At 38.8% G+C, this 16,986-nt stretch overlaps 1 protein-coding gene across 4 annotated transcripts in view; it reads right to left on the reverse strand.

Moving 5' to 3' along the window:
- CADPS2 (calcium dependent secretion activator 2) overlaps positions 1–16,986 on the reverse strand; it is a 327,139-nt gene that overhangs the window by 164,067 nt on the left and 146,086 nt on the right. For all 4 annotated transcript variants that reach the window (XM_080393905.1, XM_080393904.1, XM_080393903.1 and 1 more), the window contains exon 7: positions 2,488–2,599. In XM_080393905.1, the coding sequence (XP_080250031.1) occupies positions 2,488–2,599 (112 nt within the window). The remainder of the gene's footprint in view (positions 1–2,487; positions 2,600–16,986) is intronic.

The following is a 16,986-nucleotide window of genomic DNA, read 5'->3' on the forward strand; positions in this document are numbered from 1 at the left end:
CTATGCAGTTGGAATTCAGAAACTAGGCAATCTTGCGAGTATGGGTACGTAGCCGGTACAGCTATTTTATAATGTCTTTAAATCAAACCCTGAGTAACAGCAACAAAGGGAAAAAAAAAACCAGACAACCCATGAAACTGCACAACTAATTATTGCTGGCTGCAGCTGACTGTGACAAGCAGGTTGTGAGACAACAGTTCCCTTTTAATTGAATAGTCAGAGCGACAAGACTGAAATATTCTTATATTCAAAAAGTATCAGCAAAGGCCACTTGCTGTTCTCACATTGTATTCACATGCGTGTTAAGCAAGCACAATGATTGTCACTTTGAATTACTAGGTTTGAACATCTTCGTACACAAGGTACTGAACAAGAAAAAGTGGTGTCAGATCCTTGAGTTTCAGAAACCACCAGGCTGATGTTTCAAGAAGTATTTACTCCAAACTCTGAAGGCTTCTTCACGCTTCCTTAGTTGTTGCACATACAAATGCAAACACCAACTCTGCATTCTGTATGCACATACAGAAATTATTGAAGTGGCCAGATCAGCATCAGTCACATAAAAACTGTACCACACTTTTCAAAGGTATTTGAATAAATAAAGTTCTTCACATTTCCTCATTAGAAGAGACGTAACCTCGAAGATGCAGCCTGACTCACTTTATAGAAGTTAAATTCAGTGGTTCACTGTATGCAAAGGTCTACATGACCACAGACACAGAGCACAAGTCCAGAAGCTCACGTTCTGCAGAAAGCAAATCCAAATAACATCCTATCCCCTCCTGCGCAGCACACATCTCTGTTTTTTCTTTCAGTGGAAAACTGGGTTTGTCCAACCCTCCTCCAGTTTGTAGAGAACAGAGAATGAAGTTTAAGATTTGTTTTTTGTTTGAAAACACTTCAAGCGGTCAGCAGTGAGCCAGAAGAATATCCCCCAGCATGTAAAATCTTCTCTTGGCATTCATGACTGGATTTGTTTGGGTTTTTTTCCAAGGAAGAGAGCAATGTCAGACAATCGACATAAGTACTACTTCGTTTCAGTTAAGCACATCTTAAAGGCCTTGAAGGGAGATGTTAAGTACAGACAACAACCCTTCTGTCACTTGGTGCCTCACCTAGTGACTTGTGCAGCAGAGGATGAGCAGCCTCCAGCCTCTGCTTCCCAACTGGGAGTTATAAAGCTGTAAGTATGGTCTGCCCTCTCTACTGAAAGCACAAGCCTGCATCCCTTCTGCTTCACCATGAGCTATTTACTTCTGGAAATCAGCAGCATCTTCTGAAACCGAGGATCTGTAGTGCTGGGATCAGGGTCTACATCTGAAGTTCGTAAGTGTGAGAGACTGCCATGCACCGACGGCAGCAGTGGAAACACCTTCTCCTCTACAGGTCTGGGGAAACCTTTGCTGGCTCCCCATTTCACACCTTAGATGTGTTTTCATAAAAAGCTGATCCCTTAGTACCAAACAAACCCCTTTGGTATGTGATGGAAGTTCCAAATTCAGATCATGTACCTTGATGCTGCCTTCTATTTCTAATTAAAGATTAAACAGAACAAAACCTGCGCAATAACTGCAGGGTATGGGAAATGCAAGCTTCAATAATGTAGAAAAGTGGTATCAGGTCAAGACACATGCTTTGAAGAAAGTCCTTGACAGATGAGAATTAATGCCCACAGTAGGCATACCTCAGAAGGGGCAGGTTTGAGTTGAACTTTTAAGTACAGAAAAATACCAGCAGAAGTATCTTCAGGACTTTTCAGAGCAAAAGCAAAAACCCAGCTGAATCAGCTGCACTCCTGCAAGTCACTGCAGTGTACTAACCAGGCATAAAGTTGCCAAACTTTATTAGAATTAAACTTATCCAGTGGGATCCTGCATCTTTCCAAAGGCTACCTGAATTTAAATCTCTCAAACCTGAAAATGAAGACAACGACAAAACAAGCCTTTGAAAGCTAAAACGTACACCATGAGAGTACACAGTACCTTAAAACTGTTTTGTTAAAACTCTGTAAAATATTCTCCCAATCTCTCCTGGAGTGAGCAACCACCACTCCCAAATACCGTGGTTAAACCAGAGAGGTAAGGTGGCAGATTCCCCCCTCTCCTAAGTTCATCACCTACCACCATCAGCAGGAAGGTGTCTGCCAGCAGCCCCGGGTACTGCCGGACCTGGGAGGTGCAGGACAGATGCCCAAACAGGCTGATGCACCCCATAAGCCAGCGTAGCCTTTTTCCTGTTATTTTCCACTGCTAAGGACCATGTGCTGTACTCAAGGTCATTGTGGGAGATTTAGCTTTTACTGACAACATACCACATCTCGAACACGGGGAAAAGTCTCCCTTAAAAGAAAAAGCACTGTTTGGTACAGCTGTGGCAGAGCAGGTGCCATACCGAGTACCTTATAACATTCTATGGCATGTTTTATCAATAGTTACATTTCTGCACATCATTTCTCACATATTTCTCATGTCTACACATAATACTCACTCTTCCCAGTTCCTTATCTTCAAGTGCCAGCACCCCAGTGCTTTCTGTAAAGAGTTTTACTTTGACAACAGGCCGAGGGTGAGTAGTGGTGAAATCCCCTTGAGTTCCCCATCTGCAATAAATAAAAGAACATAATTTAACTGGGGCTGAGGACAGACCTGAGCGAGGTAGGACTGTATTTATTGATGCACTAATAGAACTTAACTTCCAAAGTTTTGGGGGGGCCAGGGTGGAAGAGAGAGGGGAGGTACATTTCTGAGCATCCAAGAGTAAATATATAGATGGGAAAACTGGCTTTTCTCTGTGATGAGACAAATCAGGATTTTTCTGTATGGCTTTTGTAATGAAAAATCAATCACAAATTTGCTAATGGCAAACCTGAAAGAACTCAAATTATGTCCTTATAGGGAAAAGCAAAAAAGCAAAACCAAGCAACAAAGCACAAAGAGATCTTTTTTTTTCTATTAAATATGATGTTCACTACCTTGCGCATACAAGTTTAATACAAAAAAGAATCACGTCTCGATTCTAAAAATAAATAAATATTATGTTTAACTTCAGGAGACCAAACTATGCAGAAAGTGAGAGACTTCAGCAGAGTAAAAACCTTATGTTTTATGAGATGTTACAACTTAATACAAGCACATAGGAAAAATGTAAACACAAATGCAAAAATGGAAAAAAAATATGTTATTTATCAGTGTGACTATAGCTCTGCAAGATAATTACTGCCACAAGGCTTCATGCTTTTAGAGAACCTAAATTAGGCAGACAAACTTCTAGTTGTTAAACTCTTATCTCGATGAAGACACTTAATTTGTCAGCCTCCCCCCTTGTCCCCGATAGGCCGGTGGCACAAAAAAAAGGAAAGTTATAAGAATTAGATTGCAAAAAAAAAAGGAAAGTTATAAGAATTAGATTGCAACTTCCTCCGACAAGCTATTCTGTTTTCTTAAACAATTGGATGGTACTCATTGCATTGATGATACTGGTTCTGTTTGTGCTACTAGGCACAAACAAAATGCAAAAAGTAAGTGCAGCTCCAGTTTCTCTTAATTGTGTTCCACTACTTGAGATATTACCATTAGTAGAAACTAAACAAATAAAGAAAAGAGGCGACCGTAACAGTATGCTCTAGAAAAGGATGTATTATACAAGCTAAAATCTTAGGGCCTCATTTACAAAAAGCAGTATTTTGTTTTCCATGTTCAAGAATAATTTACACAGTCTCTCCATTGTTGGAAAATAAACATATAGTAGTAATCCTCCAGCAAAGTAATCTAACAGGTAAAAGAAAATCCTTCAACTAATGTGAGTTACAGGCTTTAAGACAAAGTCTAGGAAGTAATATGTAACTGAAACCGAAGTGTTTTAGGAAAGTGGTGGTTCTGTATAAACCGGTCCTACAGGTGGCTGAACACATGCTGGACTATGAAAGTGGGGTTCACTGAAAATTAACCAAATCTCATGTTAGATTCTGTCTTTGCTTTGTCTCCATTAGAGAGATGCTCACTCTATTTGTCTGTGGAGGATGTAGCCTCAGCCTCAGCCAAAGTGGTAACTGAAACAGGGGCTCTGACAAGAAATTACCTTCCTGAGGGGGAGAAAACCTATTCTGTGACCTGATGATCGATGCTGCAGCTGCAGGACAACACAATGCCTGGCACTGCTGCTCTTCCCAGCAGTGGTCCCAAAGGTAGGTTTTGTCACAATACAGAAATGAGATTTCCAAGGAGAAAGCATCTGCATAAAAGATGAAATAGTTGTATCTGCAGTCTCCCCACCTGGATCCCACTATCCAGGAAGAATGCTGCCTTGCAATCGCAAACACGAGCTAAGCACTTTGTTAGCTGCACACTCTCTCTTGGGCACCACGACATACTTGTCCCTGAGCTTCCAGAAGCCTTGAACGGTGCATGCTGCAATGGACAGGACCACCCAAATACTCAAGAGAAACTACTGAAATAACAAAAGGAAACAAAAGCCTCTCTACAAATATCTAGCACCAGCATTAGCTCACAGACAGAAGAAAAGAAATCAGAAGAAATCACGCTGACTAAAGGGAAGAGACCCAGCCTGTTCAACAAAGAGAACATTACTGGTGCCAGCTCAGCTGCTGCAAGCTGAGCAGCAGGTACGCACCGCTGCGTGCGCTGGGGTCTGCACACCCTAGCATCTGGTCCCAGGACCTCCCCAGAAGTGGTGCAGCTTCCTCTGGAGCCACACACAGCCAGGCGCCTTTTCTGCAGAACGCAGCAGGGAGGGACAGGGCACACACGAGCCTCACCCAGGGAGCCTGGCAGAATTTGTTGTTTCTCCAGTTTAGATGCACAATGACAGACTTATGTGGATGGGACTAACACGGTGTCATCCACCTGCTGGCAATCATGTCATGCTAGAAACGATCTTTAACGTCACATCTGATCACTAGCCTTGACTGAAATCTATCTCCCACTTGTTCCATTGTTCTATCTGCAATATAAGTGAAAATACTGGGCTAAAAAGCAATGGTCTGAATCAATTCCTAAAGCTTAATGCTCACAGTGGAAACATTCCACGCATTGATCTTCACACTCCTGGCTGATCAGGACTTCAGCTGACTCTCATAGTCTCTTAAGACCATGTCTTTGGAAGTTAATTATCTGGTAGAGCAGACGGTCACAGACTTTACTGCCTAGACTTTAATATCATTCCTCATGAAACAGCACGTGAGGCATCGTGTTCTGTTAGAAAAGGCAAATCCAAGATCGTATTCTTTAGCATTATGCTTACTTGCGGGCATCTGATATTCCTCTCTGCTAACAATATTACAGCGAACTACACAAGGCTCATAGTTCATCTTTTTATTCCTTGTGGATTACCAGAACACGAGCCCTGTTTCTTTGGAGCTTTGTGTTGTTGCAGAGGTATTGCTTCATACCGTTTGAAATCAGAAGCTGGGTGAAAGCAACCAAAATAGAAGTGGTATCACGTTCATTTCAGTATGCTTTTCCAATAATGAACATGGGTATGAGAGACCCAATAATCCAGACAGAAACAGAGTTTATCTCTATGCTGTACATTTAAAAGCACACTATTATGCTATTATGCATGCTGTTAATGGATTAGGCATTAAGTGAAGCAGAAGTCAGAAATTACAGCATAATCAAAATGTATAATATTGAACTCCCAGCTGTAGGCTAACCCATATGAACACTGCTTCTAATAACAACTGGCAATTTGCATTTTTCTGTTTTGTCAGTACAAATGAAGTGTAGTTATAAAAGTGGCCTTACTGTCTGTATTTTGCAGCAGCCGCTAACAAACTTTTGTCTTGTTAAAAATAAAACTCTGAGCTGTAAAGATTGTGCCAGGAATATAATGAGATACCAGGCACTCAACATTTATTAAGGGTGATCCAAAACAAGGGGTAGATTGAATAAAGCATGCAGGTGGACATAAGCTAGCTTATTTTGAAATGCGGCTTTACAGTTCTGAAATCAAATTATATTGGTTCTCAAGATCTGACAGCTTTCAACTCGTTTTTTTTTTTTTTTTTTTTCTCCCTTGGCTATTTCTTTCATGACACCTGGTCAGACTGCATTCAACAAATTAACTATTTGTTTAGTCTTCCTGATTATAAATAAGATTTCAGTTCAACCAAATTCCATTGAAATGGATATCACACTTTCAGCTCCTATATCTGAGAGGATAAAACAGAGATGACATTTGCAGCGTACAGATCATCTTAAAATTACCTATAATGTAATTGCAAGCAATAACTTTGGAGAAGCTACTGTCCTATCATCATCTGTGACTAAGAACTGTGCAAGTAAATTGCATAATCCTATATATAACGCCACGATCAGAAATGTAGCTTTCCTAGCCAGTAAATATGAATTCACTGACTCACTTGTAATTTCCACTGTAAAATTCTGTCAAGTTTCCCCACAGTTTTGACTATTTATTCTGTAACTATATGTCTGTTGAAGGAGCTGTTAAGGTTAATGGTGAAAAATAGGTTAGGAGGATACCTAACAATTCCTGGAATCAATACCCAAACAGTTAATTATCATGATGCATACCTTCATCACCATTACTGTACTTTCTTATTTCAATTTATAGATTTTATGTGCTGAATATAATTATATCCACTTGGTTTCTCAAAAATGTTACATTTTTCTTCCAAAACACATTTCTCTTCTGTCAAATGCATTTATTAATACCTGTTCTCACATCTGCTTAATCTCATTGGAATGGCTGTAGCGGAACACTTCCTTTAAATTTAAAATCTAAACTGCTAGGTGTAGGTCAGACAAATCTGTATTTTTCTGTTAAGGCTGGGATTGTACCCTGATATTTTCCTGGAGAAAATACAGCGCTTCTCAGAAATGTCTTTCTGAACCACAGATTAAAAGTCAACCACCATACAAAGGATTGTTTGTATTATCTGTAGGATTGAAGAAATTTTTAGTTGTTTAACTGAACAACCCTTTGACTCTTTTAAAATAAGAACGAACAATGTGGCCTATGGAATTTGAGCACTGGATAAAGAAAAGTTACTTTCCTTTATATTTTAACTTTCAACAGCAACAACAGTGAAATATTTTCTGCAAGAAAATAAATCCTACAGCTGACTTTTACTCTCCATACAGGGAAGCAGGTGAACTTGTAGGTTGTATCTTGGTTTTCTGAGAAAACAGAAGGAAATGGTATGCACCGTTTTGATCTCATTTAAGTCAAACTATGTTGCAGATAATTTGTTTCAAGCTTGCTTTGCTATTGAGATAGTGAATTGTGGAAGGAAGAATGAGAAGGAACAACAGGGACATTAATTCACCTAATTTCTCAAATTGCTATTTACAAAAACTGTATTTTTAATATTTTTTAACATAATAGAAAAATGTACTCCTTTACATTTGTAATAGCATATACTTTAACTACCAAATGTATGTAAGCAACAGAAACAGCAAATCAGCCATCGCCACAGCTTTGGAGGAGCCATTGATTTATGAATGCCTGTCCAATTATTTTTGCTAATGTGAACAATTTTAGTGTGGAATGTGTCAAGATGGGAAGTGCAAAATTTTTGTCCAAACTAGTGTGGATCTCATGCAGAATTCATATTAAGTAAAAAAAAATCCCATTATGGTCGGATTATTTTTTTTTCTAAATCTTGCTAGAAAAGTAACAATAATTTCAGTGCTAGATGCTGCAGTGTCGCTCACTGCACTCTCAGCCGAAACCTGTGTATCGTACAGGAGACCTCTAAAATCTCCAACTTCAAGCCTTAAAAACCCCCACAGTCCTGCCTCTTCAGGCTCTCATTTTGCCACATCATTCTCCTTTGTATACATAATTTTTCTGCTTTCACCTACTCATTCTTTTTATTATAGGAACTGCAATGATTTGATGCTTTATCATCTTCAACCATAAGCCTCAGTCTTTTCACCGTATTTACACTGCTGTCAGAGGTGTGTGGGCTGATACCGCAATTGGTGACAGAGTCCTTTGCCAAAGTTGATTTCCCTTCAGTGCAAATGGACCCACTACCAGCAAGGACGTGGCTGTTTATTTCAGGTAAAGATTTATCACTGTGTCACAGAACCCCCTCTAAGCAAATTTATTTTCCTACTTCATTCTGGAAGACATTTTGTACGCTGGAAAAAGCAGCAAATTTCTCTCTTGGGTTTCCCACTCTCACCATGGTCTCTGTTAGTCAAAACTTTTATTTATGAGATCTTAAATCTCCGGTCTTACATTGGAGTGAATGTTGTGAAATTTATTATTCTAAGCAAACATCTAGAAATTTTATTTTAGCCCTATTTATTGGAACATTTCCTTTCTGATAAAATACCAAGTCTACAGAATTTTGCACCATCAGGAATTGATTTTCCTCAGCAATTAGGAAATCTCCTTTTCGAAACCAATACCAGAGTGTATTAGTCTCTTTGGTCCCTCCTTTTGCATCTTTCTAGGTTTGATTTTTGGTTTAAATCTACTGCATAAATCTACCTCAACAGGTTTCTTAATTGTTAAACCAGCTTAAGACGTCTTCTGAAAGGGTTTTCCTTTTTTCTATCCACACAGGGATGTGCTACAGGGCTGGAATGAGCAGGAAGAACCACCAAAACCAGTTTGTAGGTATCCAGCTGCTCCACAGGACTAAGGTATTCGCTAGCACTTCAGCTTTGTACATCTTGGAGCTGGACTGGAAGTACAATGCTCAGGCAACTTCTCCGTGTCTCAGCTATTTCAAGAATTTATACCAACTTTGTCGTTTCTACTTTGTTTAGAAATGTACTTTAACTGTAGAAAAATAGGTATCTCGAATTTTCAGGTTAGAAGTCATATTCACAGTGCAAGTTGTGAGATGAAACACCAGGGAAAAAAAAGACAGATGAGATTTAGCACCTCCCTGTCACATCTGACTACACTGATACTTTAATCTAGTTCAAAACACCATAAATCCAGGTCTGATAAACGTTCTGTTGTTAGTGAAGTATTGAGTGAATGTGGAATTTATGAAGTGTTGCATATTACTAACTACAGCTGCATATGTACAGAGAGAGAGAGAAAAACAATGTGAGAGACCAAGCAAGCCGCTGTACCAGCAGTGCAAGTTACCCCACAGCGATCCAACAATAAATCTTTAATTTGATGAGCAGGTTTCATTCAGCCAAACGAAAACAGAGTTAAATCCATACTTACTGGATTCTGGCTATTTTACTGAGACTCCCAAAGACAGGATTACTTAGTACTAATTGCTGCTAGTTTTTCTCCACTAATAATAAAATGGACAAGTATCTGCTCTTCTGAGCAGAGAAATACCCATGCATTTGGCAATGACCGACACTGCAATGGTACGCTAGAAATCATGGCCTTAATACTAACAGCTGTCTCATACAATCCAAAGGCATGTTTATTTTCTGCCTTTTGCATGCCTTACAAAATAATAAGAACATTCCAGCTTCCGCCTTTCATGAAACTTCTTGAAAAAGGATGCTGAAATGTTACTGCACAACCAAGAGAAGTTTATTATGCAGCATCAAGGATGTAATAGGGTAATGATTGTTCCCTATAGGCAAAATTACAACCATTATTTTTTTCATGTATATTTATATTTATTTATATATACTCCATTACATCAGTGGGATCTGCAATTCATGTTTGAAACCACAAGGGAAAGAGTTTGTACGATTGTACCTTTCTATAATGCGGTTTAGGTTGCAAATATTTTTTTTTTGTGGGGGGGGGAGAAATATCTATTTTCTTCTTGCTCTATTTGAAAATTACTCATTTATTTTGATGGAAGTACAAGGAGCATAGCTCCTTCCATCAGAGCAAGCACATTAAGCTGCAGCTGAAAGGCAATGCATAAAGAAACTTCTGAACAAATTAATGCCCTTTTACAGTAGAAGCACAGACAAGCCCTGTGCTCAGGCAAACTAAACCACGAGCTTGGCCAGGTATTTTGGCCTTTCACCAATAACCTCATTGAATCTTTTATGTGTCTTGACTCTGTTCTTCCCTGTGCTACTGTGATTCCACCATTTTATGCAGAAATCTTGCTGAGAACTATAGATTCATTGTTTTACCGTCCTTATTACAGAAACACTGGTACTTCGCATAAATACTTTCAGAGCTGTCAGCTAGTGAAGGAGCATTACAATAGAAACTATTTTAACCTCGAGGTTCCCACCAAAATCTTCCTAAAACTACAAAATACAGATATGAGAAAGATAATTAATTCTACAGAGACAGAAGACAGTAGGAAGAAGTACAGACAAATGGGAAATTTTGGTATAAGGATGGAAAGTCATACAATTGCCTTTTAAGTGTCACCTTTGATTTCACCTAAGCAGGGTCTACACTACTGTCCCTTACTTTTCTCTCTTTTTTTTAAATTTATTTTATTATTTTACATTTATTTCCATCTATATGGGAACTTTTGACCTGGCATGCTAGCAGTCTGAAATGTAGACTAACAAGACATATCTTAACCCTTCCCTTATAGAAAAGGTGGATGCTCAGCACCTGTAGCTGCATACACGAAGTAGCCTGGCATTCAATTGCTACGTGTGTTGTCCAGTCACTATCTAGCATAGTCACTCAGAAAGAGTGAATGTTGGGTTTTTTTTGTCCTTCTGTGGATTCAGCAGCAAAATTGAATGCTTTTAGGGTGGTTGTTACAAAACATTGGCAATTGCTTTTTGGAACTTTGCTCTGAAGAAGTGAAAGCTCTGAACTGGATCCTCACTTTGGCTAAAGCAAGGATACAGTGTTTTGATGGATATTCTATATTGTAAAGCCCCGTTACACAACTAGTCTAATATGAAAGGAAAAGAAGAATAATCTGATCATACAGTGTTTTTTTCAGGGTTTGCTTTTGGTAAAAATAATAACTGTTTTAAATAAAGGAGTTAACAGAGCTCAAACCTACTAACCATTTATCACAGAGCTAATGATAAGCTGGACACAATTGTGTATTTATTTTTAAACACATTCTTTATATCTGAAAAAAACCCTCACCTTGTTAAAAAAATACAAAATTGTGAATAGTTTTTTTTTTAAATAAAAAGGTGTCTAATACAACCAGAAAGGAAAACCAAAAGAGGGGTTCAATACATAATAAGCAACTAAGTAAAACCACTCATTAGGCTTCCTACACTGAAAGTGAGAAAAGTGCACTCTAACACTACAGAATGCTATTATGACAAGTATTGTCATCACAAACTTAAAACCCTACGAATAAATTATTACTTAGTTTTGCTTTTCCATCTCACTTTCAATACAGGCAACCAAGACAAGTCAGGGTGAAGATTTTCAAGGGTGTGTAAAAAGACTGACATACTGCCAGGTGCTGGGCACCACTGCTGTATATTGTGTGAAGAATTCATGGGAGACATTAACTCCTCTTTCCCACCGAGTTTCAAACCCGGATGGGGGCTAGTGATGGACACAAAGGCAAGACTTGGTCACTTATGCTCTTGAAATTTCAATATGCATATTTACTTCAATTTTGCCTTGCAAAAGGCAATTACGAATCTATCACAACATTGTTAAAAGTTACAAAGCCTATTTATTTCACGTTATTTAGTATTTGTGTGACACTTTAAACCTTCAAAATGTTACACAAATGCTGATAAACTGACAGTACTTTGATGAAGCAGATAGATGTTGTCATCTCAGCCTAAAGATGTGAGAAAACAGATCACAAAGACTGAACTATCTAAGCCTACCTATCAGTCTATCAGGGAAGAACCAGGAATCAAATCAGAAAATTTCAGTATTCCATCTAGCATGACATCACTTCTATTTTGAAACCCCTTTTACTCCTCTTTCTGACTCCTACTATTCTTCTCAGCTATCCACATTATTCTGCCTTTGTTTCTGTTTCCTCCTACCCTCAGTCTGTTGGTATTGCTTTCAAGTAGACACATTAACCCGTAGACTTACACCTTACAGGCTATGTAGTTAGTAAGAAATTTCAAGACCTATTAATTTTCTTTTTGTTGTCTGTTCAGTGGACTATTCCGTATTCTAAAAGTACTGGACTGCTTGACGCTGCTGAGGATCAATGCACATCCTAATACAGCACCAGCAAGGAAGAGTCTGCCCATGGTGGGGTGAAAACCAGTTTTCTGAGTGTCATGAGCATTTGAGATATTCAGGCTATGAATATTTTGTACAAGACTCAAAAGCAAAAACTTCTTCCTTTTAAACCCTTTTCCTCAACCTTTCTCTTCACCCAAAACAGCAAGCCAAAACATAAAATTTGTTCCAATTCAGACACTGTATCTAGTCAAATGTTTAGCAATTATTTTGAACATACCTGTATTATATTGCATACAACAAATAAAAGCAAATTTTTGAAAGGTCTCTTCAAACCAAGATACAAGAACGGTATATTTTGAAAATGTAAAATGGGGCATTCTGATCATATCAAAATTTAAGAGAAATCCAAAGGAATTGTTTTCATGTCAACTACTGCCCACAAACAACAATTAAATTTTCCAATGATGAGGCAGGTGCAGACCACTTTGAATAAAAAATTTCAAATCCACTCCACTAGAGTATTCCAGAAGAAGACTGGAGGTAAAATTTGAGGTAAAACCCTCCCAATCTCTCCTTTTTTTTGACAGACCACCATCCCTCTACATGACACTTCACAGGCTGCCTTTGCCTTCACTTTGACCCACCCAGGGACCAGGTACCTGCGCTAGTATGAGGCTTAGCCTGATCCAAAGCATTTTCTTCTAAGCAGGATTCAACTGGCTTTGGATCAACACCACACTGTTCGTATCCAAATGCATTCCAGTTTGAAGCTGGATCGCACATTGATAGATGCTTTAGTGCTATGTTAGAAAAAAGCTTATATCTGCCTGCAAAATATTAAGTCACATTTGCTGTGGATCAGGTGGGAATGAGAATGGAAACAGATCTATCATGCACATTTAGCAGCATGTAAACAGTCTTTTCCAAGCCCTGGTTGTTATACTGAAATGGGTGACGGTGGGACAAGCATCTTCAAGCCCTAGTTTCCGAAATGCACTATGAAATAAAACTGGTATCAGTCTTGCAAGAGACATGTAATGTCATTATACATTTCAAAAGAAGACAGTCACCCCACAGCAGCTATCCTTTCCAGCAGTGACACTGGACAAGGAGGGTTAACATCCTGACTCTGAACAGGGAACCTATAAATCATGAAGCCCTCGTCCCACCGGCTTTCTGCCGGGAGTCTAAGTGCTGCAGCACAAGGCGGTGCACCAAAGCCGCAGACTTCAGAAGTGCAAACATCACAACACAGCAGATATCCTGGTTGCTTTCAGTCAATTATTAGCATGCTCAGCACAAAGGAGCAAGGAGAACAACCAGGATTTAGCCGGAACAATCAAAAAGATTAAGGTGAAGAAAATTAAAAAAAGATATGCCCTGGTGGCAGAAGGATTATGTTTATTGCTAGCTATGCAAATAGAGTAGAGATTACAACCAACTTTAATTATCTCCTTCCTCCTCTAATCCCAGTTTCTTCCATGCCACACTTGTCTTGATCTGACAAATGAATATTCCTTTCTAACAGCAGTGGTTCTCACAAGTCCTTAAGGTAAATAGACTTAAGAGATAATATTCTGGGAGTTAATCATAGGATCACTGAAAAATTTAGGCTGGAAGGAATCTCTAGAGGTCATCTAGTTCAGACCCTGCTCAGAGCAAGGCCAGTTAAAGTCAGGTTGCTCATGTTATTCCTCAGTTGAGTTTCAAATTTCTTTCAATATTAAGAGCCTGTATGTAATTCCTATTTCTCTGCAATAAGACAGGTGAAAAATCTCTTAAGACAATATAAAACAATAACCAATGACAGAACATAGCATAGAAACTTACTCATTTTAGAATTCCTGTCTCTTTTTCTTGTGGGTATCATATTGCTCATTATATTTGAGCTGATTAGGTGTTATTTCCTTTTTTTAAAGAAGCAAGCAATTGATCAGGCACCAAGAATAACTGAATAAAACTGTCATGTAAATTTTCAGCTGAATTCATGTTCCTTTTGTGAAACTCTTCCATCATTAATCCAGAACACAGGCTGGGAAAAATGTGTATTTTTTTTCATTTCCATCTTTTCCTTTGCAGAACCAAGAAAACCTCAGATAATTTCCTACTGGCAACTTCTTTTTACCTTTTCACAGCTAGATACTAGACTGACATATTTGCTCATAGCATGCAATTTGTTGAAAGGTAATTTCTTCTACCCTGTTTTGTGAATTGCTCCAATCATGACAATGCAAGAAAGAAAGACTTACTGACATATAGCAAGATGAAAGCCATAATGGGATTTATCCTTTAAATTTTATCCCTGGCATCCCCACCATCTTACAGTTCCCTGTTGTGCTGTTTGCTCTCCATGGGACCTGGGATGAAGTTACCATAGTGGTGTACTAGATAGTTATGGTTTAACCCTGGCCAGTAATTAAGTACCACGCAGCTGCTTGCTCACTCCCCCCTCACCCAGAGGGATGGGGAGGAGAATTGGAAAGGAATGTAAAACTCGGGGGCTGAGAGGAGAACAATTTAATAATTGAAAAAAAATAAAAATGAAAGAACGGTAATAATAATAACAGTTGTAATGGAAAGGAGAGAGGGGGAAGAGGAATGAAATCCGAAGGGAAGGGAGAAAAGAAAACAAGCGATGCACAGCACAACTGCTCAGCACCCGCTGACCCATGCCCAGCCAGTGCCCCAGCAGCAACTGGCCCGCCCTGGCCAGCCTCCCAGTTTATACACCGATCGTGATGTCCCAAGGTATGGAATATCTTTTGGCCAGTTTGGGTCACCTGTCCTGGCTGTGTCCCCTTCCAATGTCCCATGCCCCTCCAGCCCTCCTGCTGGCAGGGCCTGAGAAACTAAAAATGCCTTGACTTAGTACAAACACCACCCAGCAACAACCAAAACCACCAGTGTGCCATCAACACTGTTCTCACACCAAAGCCAAACCACAGCACTGCACCGGCTACTAATAAGAAAATTAATTCTGTCCCGGTTGAAACCAGGACAGATATAAAGATGAATCTTAGAGCAAATGAGAATAAACATTATGCAACTCAATCAAACCTAGTTTATGGAAGCAGACACACTTTGTTTCCTGACACGATCATTACCGCACTGGCTTCTGTAAAATTCTGAAATACTTATTAAAGGATCATGCTCAGCTTCAGCAACTTTTCAGCATTGGCCATATCAACATAATTATGTGTCTCAGCCTTAGCCTTTGAAATGATCTTACTAATAATACACGGAGGTTCTCTAACATACAACCTCACTTTTGTAAATGTTGCATAAAATGTATTTATGTTTTAAGCCCAAAAGTCCAGATGCCAAAAATAGGCTGAACGATTCTACTTTGTTATCCTCTGTAAGACCAATGCTGGATTTCACTGTGCTTATCTGCAAGTAATACACTTCCAGAGGTAACAGTAAAAAGAACAGGCAAAATCCATCAAGTAAAAGACTCCATTCAAGAAGCTAAATCCTGAGAAGAATTTATCCTCAGAAGATAGAGTAGGAAGCATACGAACAACAAGCCGAGCATGGTTAGATCTGGCACTATGAAACTGCAATCTCATTATCCCTTTGTAATAATCCCATGTGCAAATATACTCATTTCAACAAAAAAGCACCCAGACAAACAACGGAAAAAAATCCCACACCCTAAGGAGAGCTGGTCGGCTTGCCAGCAACAGACTAGTTTGATTACTGCCTATCTGATTAGCAAACACTTGTGTTTCTGTCCCTCGTTTCTCCCTGTGTTTAGTCTCCAGTTTTATACTTGAAGCAATGAGAGGCAGGGACTACTTTGTCATTCTACTTTCTCTCCTGTGCAAGAGCAGTAACAGGATTTCCTACATATGTAAATGATATAAGGAACGATTGCTGAAAACTAACAGTATAATTAATGGATTACTGACCAAAATTAATCTCATTTCTGCAGGTGCATCTGACAGAGCAGTAGCGAGTGGGGAAAAAAAAAAAAAAAAAGAGTAGGTGTGCCTCCTCTTTCCTTAAATACTGTACATCTGTGTTGTGCAACCACACGTTAGGGGACAGTTGTAGGTATGATCATCTGTTTTCCTTAATGCAACATAAAAATTAGAAAGTTGCAAGGGCCATGCTAAAGAAATAAAAGTGGGTGATGCTTGGAACATGATTGTCACAGGTTATAAATGTTGTCTATCCTTTTCCTCCTTAGAAATGTCACGTTAGGCCATATCCTCAAAAACATTCTATTAAAAAAGCATTACTTTTTTCATGGGCAACCATGTCATTTAAGGCAGGTCTACATTTCAGATGTTAAGCCTTTTTTCTAAAACTGTTCTATAAAAAGTTTGCTAAGTAATCTTTATCTATCCACAAGTACTCATACTTCAAATACTTGAAATACTGGAAACAACAAAGGTAGAATATTGCATAAAAATAATGCAATCAGCATTTACTTTATTTGTGCAATCTTGACCAAGGTTCCCTGCTTCCTCTGGTCAGATATTTAATCATGCATTCTTCACATACTTCTAATATATAATAGCCCTTTTTGTAAGGTTATGCAATCACTGGCAGCAAAATAGGATCATTTTATTTGTCTTGTTTACATAAAGAATATCCCAGCTCCATTAAAATTTTCTCATTATGCAAGATATGATCTTTTTCTATTGCATAAGTATCTGACAACATAATGTCACTTGCAGTGACAAAAGATGGCATAGTCCCGTCGTTTATCTTTAGGCATGATTATACATACCCGAAAGATGACACCTTCAAGAAACCACATTATTTTAATAGTCAGAATGAATAAAAATCAATGGTAAGAAAACATGTGGACACCAAACTCCACAAGACTAAAAGCTAAGCCACATCAGTAATGTCTGAAAAATGAAATTAGCACTGGACTTTGCAAGATGACCCCTGTGGTGTCACAGCAACAGTTACGCAAAGCTTCACACAACTGAAGGGGTCCTCTGAAGG

This window comes from Falco punctatus (assembly GCF_963210335.1).
Source record: "Falco punctatus genome assembly, chromosome: 6".
In the NCBI taxonomy this organism is placed as follows: domain Eukaryota; kingdom Metazoa; phylum Chordata; class Aves; order Falconiformes; family Falconidae; genus Falco; species Falco punctatus.